Source organism: Cyprinus carpio, chromosome B7 (assembly GCF_018340385.1).
Source record: "Cyprinus carpio isolate SPL01 chromosome B7, ASM1834038v1, whole genome shotgun sequence".
Classification (NCBI taxonomy): Eukaryota; Metazoa; Chordata; class Actinopteri; order Cypriniformes; family Cyprinidae; genus Cyprinus; species Cyprinus carpio.
Genome location: NC_056603.1, coordinates 39,632,792 through 39,658,794, shown reverse-complemented (window position 1 = coordinate 39,658,794; position 26,003 = coordinate 39,632,792). Strand labels below are relative to the sequence as shown.

At 36.5% G+C, this 26,003-nt stretch overlaps 1 protein-coding gene across 15 annotated transcripts in view; it reads right to left on the bottom strand.

Moving 5' to 3' along the window:
• Window positions 1–508: 508 nt before the first annotated feature.
• LOC109061710 (nuclear factor of activated T-cells 5-like) overlaps window positions 509–26,003 on the bottom strand; it is a 37,553-nt gene continuing 12,058 nt past the window's right edge. Inside the window, exons 1-14 of one of the 15 annotated variants that reach the window (XM_042728632.1) lie at window positions 17,116–17,246; window positions 16,939–16,987; window positions 11,922–15,914; window positions 10,785–11,334; window positions 9,300–9,486; window positions 8,482–8,672; window positions 8,185–8,357; window positions 6,696–6,830; window positions 6,556–6,611; window positions 6,031–6,163; window positions 5,678–5,764; window positions 5,484–5,578; window positions 3,622–5,383; window positions 509–2,293 (exon numbers count right to left, since the gene is read on the bottom strand). In XM_042728632.1, coding sequence (XP_042584566.1) covers window positions 2,055–2,293; window positions 3,622–5,383; window positions 5,484–5,578; window positions 5,678–5,764; window positions 6,031–6,163; window positions 6,556–6,611; window positions 6,696–6,830; window positions 8,185–8,357; window positions 8,482–8,672; window positions 9,300–9,486; window positions 10,785–11,311 — 3,585 coding nt within the window. In that variant the 5' untranslated portion in view covers window positions 11,312–11,334; window positions 11,922–15,914; window positions 16,939–16,987; window positions 17,116–17,246 and the 3' untranslated portion in view covers window positions 509–2,054. Of the gene's footprint in view, window positions 2,294–3,621; window positions 5,384–5,483; window positions 5,579–5,677; window positions 5,765–6,030; window positions 6,164–6,555; window positions 6,612–6,695; window positions 6,831–8,184; window positions 8,358–8,481; window positions 8,673–9,299; window positions 9,487–10,784; window positions 11,335–11,921; window positions 17,247–20,505; window positions 20,646–26,003 lie in introns of those variants that run through there. The other 14 variants (XM_042728626.1, XM_042728628.1, XM_042728631.1 and 11 more) reach the window with 14 other exon arrangements.

The window sequence follows — 26,003 nt, the reverse complement described above, 5'->3', positions numbered from 1 at the left end:
GAAAAAATACCATAGCAGGCTCAAATGAGCCATTTCTGTGACATTACAGAGAACAGCTCCCTCATAATGTATATATTCATCCTGATGCTAACAACAAGACAATCTGCCAACTAACTTCACATCAGCCTAATATTCTGAGACCACAAACTAGTTTGGCAGCTTCACATTCATGAGCTTTAAATGTACAGCTCACGTGATGTTTCTCTACAGTACATTCAACACAAACTCACTTCATAGCCGAATATACAAACCACCTGAGCAACAAAAATGGACATTTTAGATCAAAGGTTAAACATGGTCTTCAGTTTTGACATGCTGATGGCTATTTATTGGCTATAAAATTTGAAAATTGATAAAAAAAAACTGTTTCCATTACAAAAGATAAAGGGTTGGGTCCCACTTTATATTAAGTGACCTTAATTACTATGTACTTACATTTTAATTAATTATTTGGTACAATGTACGTATTGTGTACATACATGTTTTTACATTGTACTTATATTTTAAAAATGCCTGCATGTAATTACATCTGTAATTAATTTCTGTAATTACATTTATAATTACACTGTCGACCCATCCCTTACACCTTAACCCACCCTTAAACCTACCCATACCACCAAACCTGTCCCTAACTTTACCCATATTCCACCTCAATAGCAGGAAAAGTGTTTTGCAATACAGTATGAACACAATAAGTACATTGTACTTATTTTTTGATGCAAGTACATAGTAGTTAAGCCCACTTAATATAAAGTGGGACCAAGGGTTGCTTCCCCAGCATATTCAGCATTTGTATTTACTGTATGCCTTGTCGAAAATATTGGTTGGACACTCCCTTCTGATTTGCCAATAAAAACAATCTGCTTTGTTCCAGCATACCAGACACTGGCAAATAAAACAACCCAACCCATCACAATGACACAGCATGATACAAGCATATACTATCAATATTTTAAAATCAGTAAAAGACATATAAATAATATGTCACACATACACATGTAATATAGGACACTCAGACATGCTAAACAAAGCAGACACCAACTAAATGTACTAACGTAAACAATAATCAAACATAAATATCAGAAGCAATTTGTTTTTCAGATTACGGATAACTGCTTTTTTAAAGCAGGAATGAGCATTTCTAATTGGTATAGTATTATACGGATTAGTCTAAAGAGATGAAAGACACTAGAATTATTAATACAGTAAACATGGTTTGAGATAGACATCTTGATGAAATGTCGACGAGTCACACTGAAAACATATATGTATATATAAAGTGCTAGGAAGATAGATTTTTCACTTAGATATCTTCTTTCCCCAATTGACTGCATAAAATAGTTTTACAAAAGCAAAATAGCTTATAGATACTCAAGTGTACCGAGACAGAAAGGTATTAACGGCTGTTTGCAAAAAGTGTTGAAAATAAAAATCTTACTGCACACTGCTTCTATCAAGCGTTCTTGATTATGTTAAACAGTTAAAAATAGAAATTACAAAGTTATCCGAGGCTCACTGAGAAAGTGGGGTGTCTACAAATCATGTTCGGGCATAACTGCAGTCGTCCCATGTGTCCTGATCTTCTCTTTCTGTCACTGTAAAAATAAAGAGATACTTGAGGCAGAATCTCTAGGTTTCCAGGTGCCTCAAATATCCTACTGTGTACTCAAGGAACTTCAATATATATCTCAGACGCCTCAAAGCCTTTATTTATGGTGGGGTTGCTGCGGAACTAATGACAGTCTTTATAGCAGGAACATATGTAAGTTCCTCAGAGAAATGCTCTTGCATTGAGGTTCTCCAGAGGGTTCTGGAGAATTGCAGATCAAAACAGAAGCTGATTCTGCCAGATCTTTCAACAGACGACTCTACTTTCTCAGTGTCAATATATAGAGTGAATGGCCTGCTCTGAAAACTCTATTTTTTTCAAATTATCTTCAACATCATGTATTCTTCAAATATCCAAGATAGAGGATACCAAACTATCCAATATGTCTGCAAGAAATATCTACAATCATGTATGGAATGGAATGGGCAGCCACACCTTGAAGGCCCTAATAGGAGTGGGAGATGTTATTGCCTTGCTCCTGAAGGCTCACCAGAAGGTGGTCAATCTTCTCCATGTTCTGAGAGGTTGTCAAGGTGGTCTGCACAGTTCCTGGATCTGCTATAGACTGCCCAAGTAAAGACTGGATTTGCCCTTCGCTCTCTTGCTGACTCTGTCCAGACTGATTGATGGCAATGATCTGGTCAGACAGTGTAGATCCTTGGCTGTTCATTAGCTGACGGCACTCTGCAGGAAAGAAATCGTTTGAATAGGGCTAGACAATAATTCAATATCAATATATATCGCAACTCTGAGCACTTTTCATATTTTTTATCCTGGCTTTTGTTTCAATCTATAAGAATAATCAGCCAATGTTCTAGTTTAAAGTTAAAGATATTAATATCAATAGGTGAGTCTGAGAATCTTACAGTACGTTTATTTGATGGAGATTTCACATTTCTAGTTTGTATGAAGGCTAAATACAAAAAAAAGGTTAACATTAATTTATTTGCACCGTTTTTATTTCTAAAATATTATACTTTTGTAGAAGGAGGTTTCATAGACTTGGCAAATAAAATGTTTTAGAAGTTTATAGGGCATTCTTAGCAGTTTTTCTGAGGCTTTTTTATGTTCATATTGATATTGGAATTCTATTGTATCAACTGAATATTTAATGATATAAATTTTGGGCATACAGTCCAGTTAGGGCTGTGCAAAAAATTGAATGCGATTTTCATGCGCATACTGATGGTAAAGCCACTTCTGTGATTTGTAGTTAATCTCCAGCAAATGCATTCAGATGGAGCGACATTTACTACACAGCAGTGTTGCCAAGTCTGCAGTTTTCGGAACTGGGCTTCTTTAACACTGTAGCCGCAGGTTGTTTTGAGTAGCGATTGGGCGGGTTTTGTTGTGAAAACCTGGCAACCCTACGACACAGAGCTGTACATCATTAAAGATTAAAAACGCGATTATGCGAATCAAAACTAAAAACTAGACTATCCGAAGCAGGGTTGCCAGGTTTAACAGCAAAACCCTTCCAATTGCTACTCAAAACTAGCCCAACGGCTTTTCAAGGGCGATCCCCCTGTAAAAATCGCATTCTGGTGGGGTAAAATCAAGCGGCAACCTCCCGCTCTCTCTCGTGAAGCCAACAAGGAAGTGACTAAAACTGCAAACAATACGTCCATGTTTTTATACAGTCTATGGGTAAAATACACATTTTTGGAGGGGTTCCCCTGGTAAAATCAGCATTTTAGGGGCTAAATATCACATTATTGGGGTCGCTTAAACCCGCGGACATGAAAAACAACCTGTGGCAACAGTGTTAAAGTAGCCCAGTTCCACGGGAAAATGGCGGACTTGGCAAAACTGCAGTGTAGTAAATGCCGCTCCATCTGAAAGCACGTGCTGGAGATTAACTACTAATCACAGAAGCAGCTTTACTGACGAGATGCGCATGAAAATTTCATTTGATTTTTTTGCTCAGCCTTACGTCCAGCCCTACGTTAAAATGAGTTACAGATCTGAATTATGAGTCAAACAGGCAAGTATGTTCAAAAGTACTGACTAACCATTCTGAATCTCAAAGAGGAACAGGTCTGGCTGCTGATTCTGATTGGGCTGGTTGAGGCTTCCACTCATTGTGGTCTGAAAGAGTTGACCAGGCTGTTGTACTGGAGAGGAAGTGCTAGTCTGAATTCTGGTTACATCACTTTGTGGTCCAAAAAGGGTTTCTTGAGAAGCCATACCCCCTTGCATGCTGGATTGGCCCATGAAGAGGTTTACAGACTGTGAAGGGGCTGTACCAGAACTTGGTGCCAACTGCATTGGTTGCTGGTCTTGGAAGATGGGCTTATTCGAGGACGGGTTGACCACCATAGTAGTCTGATCCTGAAATGTCATGGGTTCAGACGACTCCTGCTGCCTGACTGTAACCATGCCGGCCTGAGAGAAGGGAAGGGAAGTGTTCTGTTGGTCTGGAGAAGCTAGGCTGTTGTTGTTCATCGATCCTATCTGGACTTGGCCAACGAATAGCAGGTTGGAGGTTTGCTCTTGTGTCACTGGAGAACTTAAGGATCCAAGGAGTAGATTAGCCTGCTGCTGCTGACCAGGGGGGAGTTTGCTTGGTGACTGGGAGATGCTCTGGAACATGGCTCGCTGTGGTGATTGTTGCTGCTCCATCGGAGTGCCTTGCTGAATGGGGGACAGTTGGGGTGGAGTCTGAAATACAGATGGTGCCTCAAGAGAAGATGTCTGCATAGAAGTGAGAAAGGGCAGTTGCTGTGGCTGGCCGGCGTTAACAGCAAGTTGACTTGGTATGGCATTTTGGGAAAGAAACATACTGGTCGCAGAGGGCTGAGCTTCCGCTGACATGTTGGACCCACCGAGAACCGTGAGATTGCTTTGGAAAAGGGAAGCTTGGACCTGATCCTGATTGGGTGAGGTCTTCTGTGTGTGGAAAAGAGCCTCCGTTGGGCTTTGGGTTTCGGTCATGGCTGTAGGGTTGTGAAACAGAGAAGGCGAGGAATGACTGGGCTGCTGCTGAAGAAAGCCAGTTGCTTGTTGAAACAAGGATGCTTGTTGCTGCTGCTGCTGCTGTTGTGTTGGGGTTTGCTGGAAGAGAGAGCTTCCATTCTGAACCATACCTTGGGAAGAGCTCTGCTGCTCTGAAGTACAATGTATTTGAACCTGGGGCTGAAAGAGCTGATGTTGAAAGCTCTCCAAAGCCTGCTGTTGCTGGTGTTGCTGCTGCTGCAACTGGATTTGCTGCTCTTGTTGCTGGATGTGCTGCTGCTGTTGCTGGATTTGCTGTTGCTGCTGCTGGATTTGCTGCTGCTGTTGTTGGAATTGTTGCTGCTGCTGCTGTTGAAGTTGATGTTGTCTTTGTTTTGACAGTGAATTCTCACTCTGGAGATGGATGTTGCAGAATCCCTTCGCTTGCAGCTGCCGCACGGCCTGCTCCAGCTGTGCCACCTCATCTGGAGGTAGAAGTGAGAGCTGCTGCTGCGAGTTGTCGTCAATCTGGGAGAGCCCCACCACTGAACCGCCACTGATGCCTGTCCTCTCCTGTCCGAGACTCTCTCTGTGTTCCAAGAGGAATGGCTGTACTCCTTGCTGGAGGAGAGATTTATTAGGCACATGGAAAGAGCCACTGGGTGCAAGACTCTGTTCCTGGATGGTGCTGAATGGTTCTTTGTTGGAAAAGACAGAGCTCTGAGATTGATCCTGTTCTCTTGTTTGGTGTGCCAGCGAACTGGAAAATTTGCAGTTATTGGTGGAGATCTCAGCACTCATATCTAAGGCTTGCTGAGCTGAACTGATGACTTCAGAGGTCTGTTGGGTTGCAAACATGATAAACATAGGCATTTATCAAAATATACGGAAAAAGGGACTGATTTATTGTGGTGGTTTCTGTCTCATGATTTATACAAACCTTGAAGGCAGAGGGGTTACTGGAGACCTCCATTGGAGTGACCTCTTCTCGTTTAACAAGAGGCAAAACTGGCGTCATCAAGGCAGTATCTATTACTATATGAAACAAAAGACAGGGGGCCAGTGACATTTACATAACCATGGCTGTCATTGAGCAATATTACGTAACGCTAATAATCATAGATGTTTGCTCACCTTTCATTTGTTCAAAACAACAAGGTGTCACTGGAGGCAAGATTTCCTTTTTCACAGAAGAATCGACAACTGCAAACAAGCATGTTTCTAGATCAGTGATTTTCATGAATTGTTCCCAATCCTGTTCCTGGAGGCACACCCACAGTATACATTTTCAAACTCTACCAAAAGAAACACACCCGATTCAACTCTTCATTAGTAGAGACTCCAAGTCCTGATATGGATGGGTTTGATAAGGGAGACTGCCAAAATGTGTACTGTTTGTGTGCCTCCAGGAACGGGGTTGGGAAACACTCTTTTTTAGCAAACCTGTCGTGATTAAGAGTCATGTTTACAGTGGAGATTAAACTGACCTGGCTCTGGAGTGTATGTAAATGTTTGAACATCATGGGAACGTCCAGCATTCGTAACAACATAGATACCAACAGATACAGGAGATGTGATAGCTGGATTTTGATATGGAGGGACTTTAACAATAAGGTGATTCTAAAAGGGAAAAAGTCAAAAATTTAAAAATGGCATAGTTTATTTATGTATTTACTTATTGCAGCTGAATCTGACTATGTTTCTCATAACATCATCAGTGAGGAACAATTACTGGTGTCTGGTTTAAGTCACACTGAAAACATATATGAAGTGTAAGGAGATTTATTTTTTTACATTTATTTATTTTAGCCCTTTTTACATACATTTGTGTAAATGGACCCTATGCATAAGTATAATAGAGCTAGCTGTGGCAGCACTCAATCAAAGCAGATATATTCAAAACACTTACTCAAAAAGAACCTTGTCAGACCTGTGCAAAGCTCCCTCTATTTTTGCAGTGCTTGATCAGCCCACACAGTCAAATAATAGACGCAGCAGATGCTATAGCTTACCTGATGGAAAAACTCCATGTCAATGTCAGCCTCTGCCTTCCAGGATTTATCATCTGCTGTAGTCAATGAGGCAGAGGTTAAACAGTGCAAGGAAATCTGCACAGAACAGGGCATGACACTTTTTTAACATGTATAGATACCTGAAGCACTCTCCTGAAATATGACCTTGGTTCCTTTGAGAAAGTTTTTTCCAATAATAAAGACTTCACTCCCCCCTTTAACCGAACAGCTGTGCAAACTCTTCTTGAGAATCTCAGGTACTCCTGCAGGCTGTGCTATAAAACAGAACCAATCGGAGAAAGAGAGAAAGCGACCATTAGTATAAACAGCCAGGTAACAATGTTTCTGTGCAGTAGACCATGATTAAATACTTAGTTTCTGCACATCTGACATTATGTGCAGGTCAACAAAGCCATATAGTCAAATCAGCTTGTGACTAGTGAAAAATCTGGTTCTTTTGGCTTTGTATCCACACATGGAAACCATGAAGGAACATAGGTATTATGTTGGTAATGCATGGTAAGTAGGCAAGCTTCGCATTTTTGCTATTTGATGCTGTGGTACAATTGCTTCATTTATTATAAGTGAATACCTGAATCAAAAATTAATTACATGATAATCAAATTAATTGCAATTAATCGTGAACAAACACATTGCTGAACGGTGTCTGCATTTTTTACTTAAGTATTAACTGTTCTTCAGCATTTTACACCAAGAGTTCCACATCTTTAAGACTAATGGATCCACTGCAGTGAATGGGTGCCGTCAGAATGAGTGTCCAAAAAGCTGACAAAAACATAACAATAATCCACAAGTAATCCACATTACTCAATTTCATCATTTAACGTCTTGTGAAGTGAAAAGCTGCATGTTTGTAAAAAGCAAATTAATCATTATGACTTTTTTTTTTTATTATTTAAATCATCATTTTGGCCCAAAATATCCACAATAACCCTTCATTTAGTGAAAACATTCAACCCCTACCAAAATCCGCCAACATATTGGTTTAGAACAGTTTTCACTTGTAAGCAGTGCTTGATCTGTGCATTTTTTTTCTCCTGATTCAGACGAAACAGCTAGTTTGGACTCTCATTCTGACGGCACCCATTCACTGCATTGCTGAACAAGTGATGTATTGCTATATTTCTCCAAATCTGTTCAGATGATGAAACAAACCAATCTACATCTAGGCTTGGATGCCTGAAAGGATGAGTAAATTTTCAACAAGTATTAATTTTCAGATGAACTATTCCTTCAGAATCCTAATGCAAATGTGTTTTCTGTCCTTATTAACACAATCCAAATCATTTCTTGTGATAATCAGCAGAATGCTACAGATGGTGTCAGCAGAACTTAAATTACAATCAACCTGAAATACTCCTCTACTTGCTGGTGACACTGAAATTCAATTTCAAAACAAAGTAGTGCAATTCACCACACACCTAGTAGCTCTCTTCAGTAGGCACCTGATGTTCTGCCTTGGATTCATTTTTTTTTTTTTTGGCTCTATGGCCTTAATAATATAAACATTCATTGAACCCCCTTCTAATCCCTACCTCTCCTATGTGATGAGAGCTCCAGCTGGGCTCGCCAGCAGGGAGATGCTATGAATAACCCAAAGCCACTCACTGCACAATATGGGAGATGAAGAGGTCTGTAACGTGAGCACAGAGCCATCCGGGCGTGGGATGTTGACTCGAAACACCAGTCTGGCACGGGTGCTTTTCTTTTTAGATCCAGCCACCCCAATACGGGCCTCCACATCAGCATTCCTGAGCTTTAGGATCCCCACGCAGTCTACACTGTACAGATACCCGAACATCAGCTGGTCATTTGTCAATATCAATAATTCCAACCATATTTGATCACTACAGCCTCTGAATGCAAAGCTTGAAAGTCTGATGAAGCTGACATGTCTTTACATACGCCAGAGTCATATTGCTGCTGGGATCCAGAGGCACTTCGATGACAGTGGTGCCTTCGATGTCCACCTCCCTGCAGACGGTTGTGTTACGGCCTGTAACTCTGCAAGCCTGGTAGAAGCCATGGGGCTTCACACGTCCAGCATCATTGCCTACAAAAATCTGCAGGACCACTGACTCCTTCACACCCTCGAGCTGCAAGGATCAAGAAACTTGGGCTTAACAGAGTAACATGCATCCATTTATCAATAGTGAAAAGTAAGAACCATAAGACTCGGCACTGAGTTTTTTCCTCCACATTGAAAGGTATTTGAAATACATTTATTTCAATGTAAGTATACTGCAAATACATCTACATGATATTATGTACTTAATAAAAATACCTTGCAATTATACTTTTGGTATCCTAAACTGGTATACTTAAAGCCTGCTAAATTTGAACAGCTAATACTGTACTTTAATGCACTTTAATGCACTGAAGTATATTTTATTGTGTTATGTGGAACTATTGCAAGTATACTTTAGATGCACTTTAAATTTCTTGCTTATTCAAAGATCATACAATCCTCATCAATAGTGACATTAAAACACATTTTAGGTTTATTATTAAGAAACGTGCATTGTGCACAAGTGATACTCCAAATAAAATTTTATTATAATTTTTATATCAGTAAGTCTCAAGTGATATGTTAGTAAATATGTTACTATGCTTAGTATGAAATAAATGTATTTTAAATATATTATGTTTTTTCTAGGGATGAATAGTACTCTTCTAAAACCTGCTGTAGGTTATTCTGGTTTAAATAACTGTGTGTTACCCACCTTGATAGTAGGGAAACCCTGCTGTGTTCGGTCTTTCACAGACCCACGGCTGCCTTCAGTCAGGTACCGCGCTCTATGCTGAGTCTCAGGCTGCACCACAATCTTCAGTTCTTTCCCTTCACTTTTCTGAGGATACTGACGAGACAGTATCCCACCTTTAAGGCCAGAAGCTTGTGGTCCATCAGAGCTATGAAACAAAGATGGTGAACATCAGTTAAAAGCTACTTTAATGGCGGTTTATGGCCCTTTAATTTTTCCAGAAATAAAATTCTGTCACCATTAACTCTCTCTCTTGTCATTCATATAATTGTTTGACTTAAGGCTGGAAAAAACTACATAATTCTTGCCCAAATTAGTTACTAAAAGTCAGAGCCAGATTGCAGATTTTCAGCCATCGGAGTTGAGAGACTTGTACAGAAAATTTCAGTTAATCCAGTCGGAGGAGCTCAAATATATGCTATTTTGAGCCTCCTTAGCAATGTTTCTGCATGAGTTTGTAGTGTTTTAGAAAAACTTGAATATCTGCTAGTGTGTGATCCTCAGTAGTGTACAATTTAGTGCACGATACCCAGTTTTTGCAGCTATTTACAAAGTTGCCAAAGGTGTACAATACCCCGTGTTTTTTTTAAATCTATTCAGATTTTTAAAGTCATGTCATTTAATCCCGTTTTTACTTTCTATCTCAGAACATAAAGGCAAAACTTGACCATCCCTGATACCACATGTACATCTCAGAGACATCTATTTGATGTGTGAACCCTTGCACGAACCAAGATAACAGGGAACATATTGTTTTGAAAACATTTTTAAAAAAAGTCCTTTTTTTAATCAACATTCATATAACATTAAGACATAAGCTTTTCATAACTTAATGGGAGCATTAGCAAAGTTAGGAACAAATATTCTTTCAGTACATTAACAGAATGTTTATTCAGTGTTATCTATTTTTTAATAACGTTCTCAAAACGTTAGCAGAAAACCATACGTGTATGGAACGTTCTTCTGAATAATTTTATTTGGACATTCTGTCCCACTTTATAAGGTTAAGGTGTAAGGGATGGGTCAACAGTGTACTTATACATGTAATTACAGAAATTAACTACAGATGTAATTACATGTAGGCATTTTTTAAATTATAAGTACAATGTAAAAACATTTCTTTTAACATTTTTAAATGTTACAACTTAGTTTCAGTTGGTTCTGAGAACATTCAAATGTAACATTCCTATAATTCTAAAAATGGAACATTCCCTTAATGTTGTCTCTAATGTTCACATAACTAAGAAAAATTGTTTAAAAAAATATTTTCAGTGTTTAGAGGACCTTCAGAAATACCGTTTTAAGAATGTTCTCAGGTGGGAAATGTTTCTAAAGGCATGAGGGTGAGTAAATGATGTTTCCTTCACATTAATCTCCAACAAAGAGACACCGATGTTTTTATAATGCCATAAGGCCCAAAGTGTACTATGATACTAAATGACTCACCTTGCTTTGGAACAGGTCTTGCTGTCTGGGCCAAGTTGCGAGAGCACAAAGTGTGGACCTTTGGCACTATCTGCATCAAAGACATCCATGCTGGCCTCTTCAGGAGGCACCGGCTTTGGCCCGGGCTTCTGTCGCGGGGTGCACTTACGGGCCTTGCGGGGCACTTCAGTGTTGTCATTGTAGGAGCTGGAGCTCACAATACTGAAGTTGGACACCGAGTTTTCTATCCAGATGCTGCTACTCTGCTCTGAGTCGAGAAGGATCTCATCCTGGCAGGACATGTTGCTCTCATCGAACAGGTCCTCGGGTGGAGGCGAGATGTTGAGGACAGGCCGTTTTGAGGGTGTCATCTGGTGCTGCTGCTGGGTCTGCTGGCCACCTTTTTCTCGACCGGAAAGCTTGTTTTCTGCAGCCAGAACCTCAGCTTTTCTTCGACTGCTAACATCTCCCGGGGTGCTGCTTTCATGCACGGCGATGCGCTCTGAAGCTGAGGTGGGAAAAGCCCTGCGAGGACTTCCCATGCTCATAGCAGAAGAGGCGGACGATGCATCTGCAGTGTGTACAATTAGACAGTAAATAAAGGCATTGACAAGGTATCATCATGAGCCAACAGTCCCAGTCAAGTCAAGACATTTCTCATGATTGCTTTTTATCTTTTCTTTCCAATAGTTCCTGTTTTTAATCTTTCACAGAGCACTATCTATCATTAGGGCAAACGACAAAAAGCAGTTGAAATGCTGTGGAAATGAATCAACAAACAACGGGAGCAAAATGATCATGCTGAATAACATCTGTGAAAAAAGAAAAACAAGCATTTCATGTAGAGTTACTGCAGAGCAGGGCATGACATCACTCTCCAAGACATTACGCACAGCCCGCTAGCCATAATATCCTCTCATTTCTTGGGTTTTATTTAAGCATACATTGGAAATCTACAGTAAGTGAGCTCTTGCATTTGATGCTTTTTAAAAAATTCTTACATGGCATATGTTTCAATATTTATTCCAGTTGAGGGTCTACATCTCTCATCCAGATGTGTCAAATGATGCAAGCAAATTCTTATACAAATTTGCACAAATTTTGATGGGAGTGAGCATAGCCGCATAGCCACATAAACAACATAAACCAGTGTCTGACCTATGAAGCAGAAAACTGCAGAGCATTTTGTATGCAGACACTCCCTGCTTCAGAGAGAAATTCCTGGAATGAAAATGAGACAACCAATGAGTAATAAAAGCTGACCATTAAAATATATTAAAATGAAGAAGGCTTTGTTCAATTTTTTTTAGTGCATCTAATAGCCTTTCCGTATTAATTTGCCTTGAAAATCAAGCTACACAACATCCACACCTCATTTAAACAAATGGATGAGGTAAAGCATTCATATACAGTAGTTTTAAAAAGGGTACATGAATCCTGTCTGTGGTATAAGACCTATTCAATAATTGTTTGTTTCGCATAAATGTGCATATTAGAGAATAAAACGAAATTGAAAAACAATTCTGCCCCCCCAAAAAATCATAATTTTACTCATCCTCATATTGTTCAAAACCCATATAAGACTTACGTTTATTTACATAATTTTTTGTCCATCCTTTGAAAGCCCACACAACCAAAATTTTTTATTTGTTCTAAAAAGTTCAGTTTCCAAAAATATTACTTTTGGGTTCTTTGTTATTAAAATAAATAAGGAAGCCCAGCTCAGGTAACAAAAAGTAATGCAGAAGTAATGCAAAGCATTATTTTCTATGAAAAGTACACAATTACTTTTTTATGGAGTAACGCAATATTTTAAAGCATATGAATAGAGCTGTTATGAATCAAAGTCCTCTGAAGAAACATGATTGCTTCATATAATGAACAAATTTAATTTAGAATTCCATAAACAAATGTATGCTTTTTTTCATGTTAAGCAAGCACGTTTAGCTTCTATTGACCATATTTGATGAGCTTTTTGCACGTGCACTGATAAATGTTTATATAAAAGCCTAACTTAAATCTGTACATCATACGCGATCATGTCTTTTTTCATGACTTTGAAGATTAAACCGCTTGACTCATATGGATTACAAAATGATGGGCAAAAATGAGAGAATTTTAAAAGTATCCTCATTTGTGTTTCAAAAATGATGTTGTTGAATATCCACTAACTCTTTAAACCTTATACAATGACAATTTTTCTTTGACATTCATCTGTTGTACTGCAAGATGATGAAATGAAAGTGCTTTGAGGCCAAGCACCAAAAGGATCTGATGTACATTGCAAAACTAGGATGGTTCACGAGTTGCATCATGGGTGGTACCAACCAACATTTGAGTAATCTAGACCTTCAACCACCAAACCATGCTGCCAAACTCTGACAGCTGCCAAGACTCAACAACACGAGAAACAGCCAGATGGGTTGAATACAAAAATAAAAAAAGATAGCTTTTGTTTATCATGTCTACCGTTGGAGCTTGGCTCCTTTGTTTGAAAAAAAGCCTATGAACCAATACAATATGGATGATGTAATTTGAATGAGACATTGAGTCAACTGAATAACAATAACAATGGGGTGAGCTTGACGCCCCTCCCTATAAAACAAACTCAAATTCTGTATGTTGCTATCTCAGAATGTGCTCTTTAAAAAACCTCATGATTTCCTTTTCATTAATGTGAAGCTTATACGTATAAAGCACTATATAATGTGACTTCCCATGTTTTTACCATTTGATGGCTCATATGCAAATCATAATGGTAGAGGATGCATCCACAATAGCTTAGTTTCTACACTATACCGCTGGTCTAAAAACAAGACAGAATTGATTCAAATAACAACAACGATTCTACAGCAACAGTAACAAAACCTTGTTAACACCCAGTGAAACAATAATACTCACACATTAATCAGAGAGAATGATTTGCAGCCACATTCAGCATTTATCCCAAAACATGCTTTATTTAAACTTTCCTTGCTATTTATGCCTTATCCTCATTTATAAGATTTGTTGTTCTGTCTCACAGCATAAACAGTTTAAATGAATTAGTTTAATGGGATTGATCAAACTGCTGCACAAATGTGGCATGATAAACATGAAGACACCTGCATGCACAGGAAGTGTGGTCAAGCCGTACATAATTAAATCAGGAAGAACTCTTTCCATGTGCGAAATACTGTCTGACATGTGACAACAATAGTAACCACAAACCATTGTGTATTCAATATACTGAAATCGTCCTTCCTGAACCGAATCAACTGTAGGTGTGACATGTATGAGTTTCAACCATTTGATTTTGAGTCAAAGGCATAAAATGTATTTTTCATATCTTTATATTATGTTTCTGAAGGCTAGAGTCATATGCGTCAAAAAAAAAAACTGATTATTTTCCCATTCTTATTTTCATTCTCTGTCACATCAAGATGAGGGAGAAACGATTTGCCAGTTTGACATCTGATACAGTGACATTTGAGTCATCTGCTCCTATGTTTGTGCAGAACTGTTAATTAATTGAAATTATTATTTATTAATTGAAACCCTGTTCTGGCGGAGGACTACAAAGCCAGAGTTTTTCATTATGCATTATGCTGCAACCTCTTGGCAGGCGTGCAACAATACAGACACTGAAACACACAGCGTCTATCTCTTTTTTTAAGTTGGCTGAAAGTGGCTGCAAATCAACCTTTGATAGGAATTTGAGAATGTTAATATGGAAAATTGCAGGTTAGACAAACTCAGCAGAGTCAAAAAAGATTCATATTCATAAGATGATAAACCGAAATTAAATAACAGACAGTATATTCAACTTTGGACAATCTGTGTCAGAGTTACAAGAACCCCTCTGATTCATAAGTCTGGCCTGCACTGTACTCTTTACTCAGCAAATGGCCAACTTAACACAGCAACCTGAGTGTGTTGAGTTATACTGAGCCCTCAGAGCTTTCAGTTTTGATAGAAACTGTTACACAAGCCAACAGGGGCCCCGAGGGGCCAAACGAAAATGTAATCTGAATTCACCAATGGAGGACACACATTCCTGCAGGCGAGCAGTGAGAGAATTACACTTTTATTGATTTAGGCAGAAGAATTCTTGCAGTTGATTCCCTCTCAGAAGAAAAATAAACATTTACATTTAATTAGACAGGAAAAAAGTAAATAAATACTTTTATTCTACAAGGGAAAATTAATATTATTAATATTACTTTTTTACTGTATTTTTGATACTTTTGAAAATGCTTCTTTTCAAAAACATGAAAAATCTTAATTATTCCAAACTTTTAACCATTAGTGTATATTCCAGTTAATTTATATGTTGAGCCTCAAAATATCAATTTTGATGAACAGATAAGCATCTAGAATGCTTCGTTAAAACACATGGACAAACTAAATTAAAAACCTTACTTTACATTATAATTAAAAAAAAATTATTTACTGGCCCATTATTTTTAACAAGTAGAATGAAAACCACATGAAAGGTTATCTTGAGAAAGGAACAATACCTTGCATGTATGTTTTGCTATTATTGAGTGTAAAAGAGAAGATAATAAAGGTAATAAAAGGCTAGGGTTAGAGACGATGATACACACATGAACCCAAAATATACACACTCAACAGCGGGAAGACAATATTTGAAGGGACATGAATGTGGCAAAAGAGTCGTCCCTCACTAAACAAAAAGGTAGATACAAAACAAAACATGACACATCAAAACACAAAAGAACAAAACAAAACAATAAACACAAAGAAATAAATAAATAAACAAAACAAAACGACCAAAAACAAAACAATGAACAAAACAAAACCACAAAACTACAAGCAAACAAAGAAAAACAAATGTCAAACAGGTCAAACAAACAGAAAATACCAGAGCACTTGTTTAATTGCTTATATACACAAATAAACAATAAAATTATACACAAATAAAATATGAATTAAACTAGAAGACAAAATAGCCAGAAGAAGCAAGTCCAATTTGCAGTGAAACCTAAAATCCCACAATGAAATTCATTTAAGCTGGAAAATACGTCACCTTCCTTCAGCTGCAGCCAGCATGTCCTGCCTCGTCAGAGGGATGCATTTGGCTGCAGTTAGGTACAGATGTCCAAAGGCAACAGACTTCTGGTTTACAGAAACTCACCCTAAACCTGGGCACTTTGATAAAGGGGCAGAGTAAAAGAAACTAAAGTGAATTGCATTTTGAATGTACAAATAGGAACTCAAAAGAAAAGTTCTGAGGAGTGTTTTCACTGTGGACAGATTCTTTCCTCAGTGTTCAATGCAAGTCAGGAGAAATTGTAATAATTGCCAATTATACATGCATTATACATGAATATGTTTTGTATATAGAATGTTAATGCAGACTGGAATTTCATACCCCAAAAAAAAAAATTCAAATATTCTTACTGTAATTTTATACCAAACAGATTTTATACTGAACAGATTTATTTATTTCTTTATTTTAATGTATGTATGATTGTACTGTATGCATGTTTGTTTGTTTGTTTGTTTAAATTAATTTCAGGGTTTGTTTGTTTGTTTTGTTTTTGCTTTTTCTGAGCAAAATTGGGACTTAAGAGGCACAGAGCCAATTATGTTCATTCACAAAGCTAGAATAATGCCGGCAGGCCAAATGGAAATTCATAAAGCAAGACTTGCAAAATTATTTTTATGTGTTTATTATTATTATTATTAATGTTGAGTATGTTAAATACCAAGTTAAAAAAATGCTTTTGATTTAAATGTAATTAAATATTGATATTTAATTATTATTTGCAAAAAAATATTTGCTACTCTGATGCCCCAATAAAAGTTTTGTTTTCTCTGAAATATCTTTTTCCCCCACTTTAAATTTTATTTATTTATTTATTTATTTTATTTATTTTTGCCGGTTTTCCTTAAAAAAATTTTAAAATATAAAAAATTCAGCAAGGCCCAACATTCACAAAGTAACAAGATTATGTTTAGACCACAAACCCGTATATGCAATCAGATATATTTTCCTGATTAAATAACAGAGTATTATTTTGATATTTACCATTAAAACAGCTTTCTGTGCGTAAATGTCCCTATTTTCTGGTCCCATTGTGAACAATTCATTGCATTCGGTGCATGTTACTTCAAAAAAATAAAAATAAATGTTAGTTGTTTGTTATCTTTTATCAAAAGCTTGGTCCACCTCTGAAACGAGTTTCCTCCGATGTCACCACACCCTTCCCTCAAACCACCTGTCAAAGACCAAATTAATCAACCACAAAATATGTGGGCAGGTGAATATGCATCACGATGCAAGCCTTAGCTCCAGTCTTCAGCATCTGAGAGAAAAGATGGTTTAAAATACGAAAACAAAGCTTACCTGTGGCGAGAGCCATCGACGGCGGAGGTCCTGCCTCTCCACCACTTTTCTGACTCATAGCGGCTGCGTTCTGCTCTCTAGAAGACGGCAGCTGCAGCTCTTTCGGGAGAAGATCATATACCGATTCTAGAGGGAATCAGACAGAGAAATCTCAGACAGTAAAACGCAGCAAGTCAAAATAGCCTTGCACAGATTTCTTTGTGGCAACTGATATATGCAGCGAATTTCCAATATCTCATTTCAAGTGGATTATCGCCAGGCAGGGGTGATAATCAGCACAACATTCATTTCAGTACTTTTCCATGACCATAAAAGTCGTCTACATCTGTCAGTCCAATTCCAGGTATACAGTGTCTAAACAACCCCACACGGCCTGGCCATCAACATGGAAAGAGTCCTGACTGCTTATTTTACACCAATAGTAAGTGATAAATACCATTTTTGGCATGCCAGAGGCCTTAGTCACTGCTCTGTGATTGTAGTGGGTTATTTTAACAGAACAAGAACACAATGCCTTTAAACCTTGCTCGCTATTCTGATGAGTGCAACTTTGAAAACAGGCTGCTACAAGGGATTTGAGAAGTTAAGGGGTGATTTTCACTGATCCCAGCAGTTAGGCCATATCGAGCACAAAAAAATGGATGAAATAAATGAATATAACCGTCACAGACAAGCTCCTCGAATCATTCTGTACCTTGTCATTTATCACTGGGTCTGAATGAGATTATAATGTTTCAGAACAGATCGTCTCTCACATCACTCTCAGAGATTAATTATCAAACCTGCCAACGGCATGCGAATGGAGAAAATTTGAAGTGAGACGATGCCATATTTAATTAAATGTGAATAAAACTTCGGCTGTGAAAGACACAAATACAATGTGATCAGTAGGTTGTACTGTCTTAATGTTACAGGTCAGGGATTTACCAATTTTCTTTGTCATTCAAACACCTTCAACAAAAAATGTTTTCTCAAAGTACCCCCTGAGATTATTATTATCATTATTATTATTATTATAAAGTTAATAATTAATTATTATTGTTAATTAAGTTAATTTATTATTATTTATTATTATTGTAATAATTATAATATAATAAATATATAATAATTATTCTATATTTTATTATTTATATTTTATTAATTTTTTAAATAAAAAAATATTTTGTTTTATTATTTAATTATTATTAATTTTATTATTTATTATTATTAATTTAATAATGTAACAACATATTTGCATGTTCACAGTTCTCTGATGTCAGTTAAATATCAATAAAAAAATTAATTTTAATTTTTTTTTATCGTTTTTATTTTTTATTTACTGATTTAAAGCATTAGGGGGCAGAATTTGTTTAAAAAAAAACTTACATTGTCATTTTTTTGTTATATTTTGAAATTGCAATTTGAACTGCAATGTGATAAACACTTAAACCTCTCATATTGCTGCTGCTGAAATATCAGGCATAAAGAATGCCACACTTTGATACCAATAGAAATAGTTGCTTTTTAAGGCTGTTCACATTTGGCTTAAATTTGAACCAAATAAGACTGAACAGTGTTTAAAAAAAATACATCTTTGCATTGACTTTGTAGCAGGACTTTAAATCAGACTCTGTTGTTTTTAGGAATGCAGTCTATTTTAATAATAATCCTAATAAAATATTATTAAATTTTTATTGTATTTTAAAATAAAATGTCATTTGACATTCCACATCACAAGTTATAATGCTTCACTTTCAAATCTTAAACCTTCAAGCTTTTATTTTGGCAGAAATCTGCAGGGGAGACCTTTAGACTGTTTAATTGACAACAGGTTTACAAATGAACTGATAAAAGGTTGAAAACTTTATTTTAAAGACCAATTCTCACTATTAACTAGTTGCTCAATAGCATGGATATTACAAGCATATTGGCTGTTTATTAGTACTTATAAAGCACATATTAATGCCTTATTCTGCATGACCATATTTTACAACCCTTCATCCTCATACCTAAACTACTTTATTAAATATAATAAAGCAGCAAATTTATTGAGGAAAAACTAAATTGCAGCCTTTTGCGATTTGATAATTGCAATTTGCATGATATTGCATTTTTTATTTAATTTTGGTTAGATTTTCATCAACTCACAAAGCCCCTGCAGTTCCCTCATAAACATTTTTTGAAAGACTTTTCTCCATCAGCTGAATGATTGGTATAAAGGCACACTGGTATAAAGGTTTGACCTATTGAACATTAGTGGCATCAAATGGAATCGCAAAACGTAATGGCTTACAAAAAGGTTTTCCAAACACAGACAAACAGGTAACCACACCCCCAAGTCACGCCATTGGCTGAACAAAGTTGACATGTTAAACCGCTCCAACCAAGCAAGCATGTTTGTGGAACGCCACAGTGTTTATTATCTACATATGATTTACTTATAGCAGCCTCTGCACACAGGAGAAAAAATATATATATTTTCCAGATCTGAGTATATCTGCATATTATGTTCAGACTTTTTCCATCTGCATGTATATTATAATACCTCGTGCTCAGAAGATGTCAAGCAGTCCCGTACAAAATAAAGTGTGAAAAGCGCCGGTGTGTTTAGAGGTCTCTTAAATTCTGAGAACAAATTCATCTCTTATGCGGCCTGAAATAGATGCAAACATGGGGGCAGGTAAAGGCAAATTCTCAGTATGGCCGTGAACACAGTTTACAGAGGCGAGATGGGAACAGACACTCTCTGTTTCTAACTCAAGCCTAGGAAAGTGGATTTTAAAGGCCTTGAGACCAAAAACATCACAGTTCTTATGCAACCACCATTACTTTTTCCAAATCGTTTACAATCATTGTCTGGAGGAAAACACTAATGTACCTTGATTTTTCCCTTTTATAATTTACAGCATGTCTCAAAATGTATGGTATCAGAAGGCAGTACCATGTTACTTTGACATACACTTTTGATATACTGTAGGCTTATTTCAATTCTGGAGCTTGCATCTTTCTGGAGCTTCAACATGGAAATCCAATGGATTTAATAATGAAGGTTTAGTGATATTTTACAGACCTGTCATGGCATGTTGCTTTGAACTTACAGATCAATAGCACTGTATGGAATTCGCCTCTGAATCCTCACAACTCTTGCTCTTACTTGTATATTGAGTAACTGCATCTGGTACTGATTAACATCAATAGGTTTTTCTAATGCACAAAAACACATTAATCACTTATAAGACATGATAGTGCCCAAATCCTGCTCTTTCCCTGCTTAACCATCACCAATTTCTGTCTTCGGCTGGTCTGCACATCCAGGAACATGTGTCGTGTGCACAGGGCCCTTCAAGTAAACAGAGTGCCAACCACATAGACAGAAAATATGCGCTAAGACTGCGGCTGCAGAATCAGTACCTGGACTGTTTCAAAGTGTTTCCACTCATTTTTAAGAGAGAGAATTCCTATTTTGCTGCATAGTTTCTTCCCACACAAACAGGACACAGTGGTTGCCGTTCATGTCCCAAAACACAGTTTTTTCTTTCACTTGGGGAAAAGAAAAACAAAGAGCAATATCATTAACTTGGTCAACATTATGATTTCATTGCTTCTGCAAAGCAATTTCTCACTTTCCAGCTGCTTTCTTGTTCAGACTAGATCTGAAGCCAAAACACACTTGCACTGAATTAAAGGGACAGTTCACAGTCATTTACTCTTCCTTGTGTTGTTTTAAATGCAGAAGATTTCCTTTTTTCCATGTAACCCAAAAAAAAAAAAAAATTCAGCAGAATCTTCATGTTGCTCTTTTCATACAATATTTGGGTTAAATATCACTGTAATTAATTTGTAATTCATTATCAAGTGTGATAATATAATGTACCAACCATCTTCCCAACCTTTTAATTATAAGTGCTAATAAATCAGCGGCTGTAAACATAAGAGAAGCTATTTTCCACTAAAATAAAAGCTGAAAAATGAACAAATTAAGACATAGAAATGTATTCGTGATCCTGGACCACAAAACCAGTCTTAAGTGTAAATTTTTTCAAAATTGAGATTTATACATCATGTGAAAGCTGAATAAATAAGATTTTCATTGATGTATGGTTTGTTAGGATAGGACAATATTCGGCCGAGATACAACTATTTGAAAATCTTGCATCTGAGGGTGCAAAAAATCAAAATGTTGAAAAAAAAAATTGTCGTCTAAATGAAGTCCTTAGCAATGCATATTACTAATCAAAAATTAAGTTTTGATATATTTACTGTAGGAAATTTACTAAATATTTTCATGGAACATGATCTTTACTTAATATCCCAATGATTTTTGGCATAAAAAAAAAAAACTATAATTTTGACCCATACAGTGTATTTTTGGCTATTGCTACAAATATATCCCAGCGACTTAAGACTGGTTTTGTGGTCCAGGGTCACATACTGTATTTACATTTTACAGTACTCGAAAATATTTTTCTTAAATACTAAATTTTTTATTTGACAAACGACATTTATTTCAATATTATGCGTAAATGTTATATTTTAAAGATACAAACGACATTTAATTCAATATTATGCTTGTTTATTGTTTGTTTGGTTGGTTGGTAGGTATTTATATATAATCACAAATATTTTGGCAAAATTGTTTAAATCTCAAGTCACACATTTTATCAGAAAAATCATTCATTCATTCATTCATTCATGGAGCCCTAAATAAAATTATGGTCTGTGGTGCTAATCTTCATAATACAGAAGTCTGGCCACACAAGGGAGATGGAAAAATAATTTTAATTCATGCTTTCTAACCATAAAGCTCAACTTATTTGTTCTGTGCATTAGAGGGGAAAAGAAAAGAAAGGAAAAAACACATTCTGCAAGTTCATTCACACTTTCATTCACTCTTGCAGATTCTTGGCACTTGTTCTAATTAGCCCTGGGTTACACGAGAGTGCCAGTGATTTTGGCTGTTAGCCCTTCAAGTCCCCCGTTACCCCTTCCACCTTTAGCCCCTTGTGCTTCTCCTCTTGTTAGCTTTTTGGCTTGATCTTCTTGCTTAATTTAACATAGCTAAACAGGTTTTGTGAAGTGGCTGCGAGGCTTGTCAAGCAGAAATGTGAACTGTCAAATCACAGAGGAAACAGAGGTTGGAAACAGATTACAAAGGAGTATGTGACAACTCTATGTACAGTATATAGGAAGACTGAGCCTATGAATATTAATGCTCAGACTCAGTCATCCAGTCATGCTACCTATCTAATATTCAGGAGGACCAAACTTGATATTATTTCTGAATTGATGGGCTTTGCATGAATCAGATCACCGCATTTGGTCATTTGCAAAACCTTACGAGACATTAAATGATCAAAAATTTAATTTTACTGCAAGTCAACAGAGGTGAGCAATGTACAGTATTTAAATAGTCCTGGTGCCTGATACAGACGGTGCCTTTGAAGGTTTACAAGGTGAAAATCTCCATTCAAAGGACAAGAGGGATTTAAGCTGGGAATCATTTATAACACTCCACAGATGTTTATTACCTATTCCAGCCTGCTGCCGATGGCACCATAGCAACCAGGAGCAAAGCGCAGCCTTCATCTCCAAGTATTCTGAGCATTAAGTAGGTGGTAAAGGGACATTTAAATTGGTGCTCTATATGAGGCAAAAACAAAGGAACTGTTGCTGCGCTAAAGCAAGGACTACCAAGCCAGTCAGAGAGAGAGATAACACAGAACCTGTCTAAAGATGTATATTTATATTGTTAATCAAACTGTGTTAACATGTCCTATAGATAAAATAAAGTTAACTGTCTTGTATATAGTATATATTTTTCATATGGATGCAAAAATCAGTGCTTAAAGGAATAGTTCACTCAAAAATTCAATTTTAAAATGTACTCACCTTCAGGTCACCCAAGATGTAGAGTTTGTTTCTTCATCAGAACAGATTTGGAGAAATTTAGCATTATATCACTTGCTCACCAATGAATCCTCTGCAGTGAATGGGTGCCGTCAGAATAAGAGTCCAAACAGCTGATAAAAACCTACAATAATCCACAAATAATCCACGCCACTCCAGTCCATCAATTAACATCTTGTGAAGTGAAAAGCTACGGATTTGTAAGAGACAAATCCATCACAAAGATGTTTTTAACATCAAATCGCTGCATTCTGCAACACAAAGTCATAAGCTAAACAATCTGAGATTACAAGCCAAAATACTTGTGATCAGTTATGAAACTAATCAAGTGTCACCCAAACTCTGACGGAATTACTGTAGTTATGATAATGCTGCTTGTTTGCAAACTTTTTTATTTAGAAAAACTGTAAATGTAAATAAGAAATTAGTTAAAGAATGTATTGTGTGATTCTGTAAGATTAAAGACTGATTTGTTTTTTGCAACAACAAAAAAAAAAAAAAAAAGACATTTATTTTTTTTTATTTTTATTTTTGTTATTTCTTTTATCATTCAATTATCAATTAAATTAAAAAAATTTTTAAAATATAAATAATTTTGTGACCACTGGTCCTCTGGTTGAAAACCACCACCTTACAGTCACTGAAGCAGATTTCCTACAGTATGTGAGATAATTTCATTTAGGCCACAGATTAAATTATATTGAGACTGTAATTGTAAGCAGATAAATAACTACACGAAAATGAGGGCTCTTTTTGAGTATAGTTTACTAAACCTTAAAGGGATAGATACCACAGCGGTCCAGAGGTTAGCTGGTAATCAAATAGTTGGTGGCTGCCACTGACTTTTATATTTTTTTCCTACTATGGAAGTCAATGGGAACCACCAACTGCTTGATTACCAGCAATCTTCAACATAAGAAAGCAACTCATACAGGCTTGGAAGGACATGAAGGTGAGTAAATGATGACAGAATTTTCATTTTTGGGTGAACTATCCCTTTAAATCAGTGCAAAATGTTTGGAATTTTAAAAAAGTCATGCCATGCAATTTGTTTTCATGATCAATCAATGTTATCATTTCTCAGTACTTCATTTAAGTATTTAAATTTTAAGCACATAATTTTTGTCATTTAAGTACTTAAATTTTTGCTAGGAAAATGATGATATCTCAGTCACATCACACCTTGCAGTACATCTTTACTTTTTACCTTTGTCCTAGATTGTGATACCATTAATATAAACTCATTGTCACGATGAAATGAACACGGGGTTTTTACAATAAAGAGATTTTAAGAGTTAATTTCCATGTTTCATGCTTCAGTCAAAACAATCTTTTTAACAAATGCTAACAGAAGCAATATTCGAGGTCAGAGCACAAGAACACCGATAGATGCAAGCAAAATCTGTACTCACACATTCAGAAAAAAAAGTTATTAAAGTCAGACAACAAATGTCACATTGTGCTTTAACATGGGTCCAATCAGAGAGAGCGAATGCTGTTTCATTAAGTGATAGCACAGCCAGCGTCCACTTCATCCGTTTAACCTCTGGACTGCTGTGGTAGGATCTGCCCTGTCCCACGAGGGCAATAGATAATGAGAACATCCAAGGGCAACAAAAAACATGGCCAAGAAAAAGCCAGAAGAACACTATCAAACCAGCTACATTATTAGTCTAGTGTCAATTGCTCTGGCCTAAACAATGGCCTAACCTTGAGGCAGGCACGAAGGGGGACTTTACAGACCAACCTGGGACAGGGTGGAGGAACGGAGTGTACCGTAAGGAGGATGTTTGTTTCATTCTGCGTGCCACCACATGCTTCCCATTATTCCACTCCATACACTCTTAAAAATTAAGGTTCCAAAAGGGGTTTTCAAAGCAATGCCATTAAAGAACCATTTTTTTAGTGTGAAGAGCATAATCTAAAGAACCTTTTTCCACTATGAAGAACCTTTTGTGCAATGGAAAGATTCCATGGATGTTAAAGGTTCTTCATGGAACCATCCATTCCAATAAAGAACCTTTACTGTACTGTATATTTCTGTGTTGTTTTGGATCCAAGGGACGTTGCCATAGGAGTTAACTGAATGTGGGAATGAGGATGGTTCTCAGTGGCCTTTTATACCAACCTCTATTCAGCTTTCCACAGACACAGAGACTAGAGGAAAGAATAAAAGCACCTCCTATCATCATAAGTGGATGAAGTTTGCCAAGTTTCCACTTTTTGTCTGTTTCTGTTTATATAGGCCACTCATATCTGGCAAAAAAGGAAACACACAAATTTGAAATGTGTCTTCAGAATGTCCTCCCCATGGACCTGCAGTCTGTCAAGTTTTGTCAGCAAAATGTTTTTTTTCAGGAGGTGTACTACACAGTACTAAAGATTATGCAAACATGACAATAAAATTTAAACTCAATGGAAATGCATATGCTAAATTGATGTCAGAGCAGTGAAGGATTCAAAAAACAAAAGAATTTTGATTCTATATCAGTGCACAGTTCTGGAGTCACTTGGGTGCCTTGGGTATCTCTGAAAGAAGTATACACATTCTTTTTAAGAGTACTTATTAGGCTACGGAAATAACATACTTAAAAAAAAGTGGAAATTGAAAAAGAGTGAAATTATTGTTTTTAGAGACTTAATTGGGATTAAATGAAAACTTATTTGTTTGCATTTACATTAAATGCAGCTTGAGTGTTTAAGTAGGACTTAAGTAAATCTTTTTGTGTAATTTCATAATTCTGTGTGTACCGACAAGCATTTATGACAAACTTAAAACATTTCTATTAAAACTTATATATCATGCATTTCAATTGTAATGGTGAAGGTGCAATTTTGTACATTTATATTCAATTAACATGCAATTACATTTCTGAAAATTTTATAATCATTTCACATTTAAGTATACTGTTTCCTAAATAAATACTCTCTTTAAAGGGGTCATATGATGCTGCTAAAAAGAACATTATTTTTTATACATTTTAAAATTAAATATTATTATC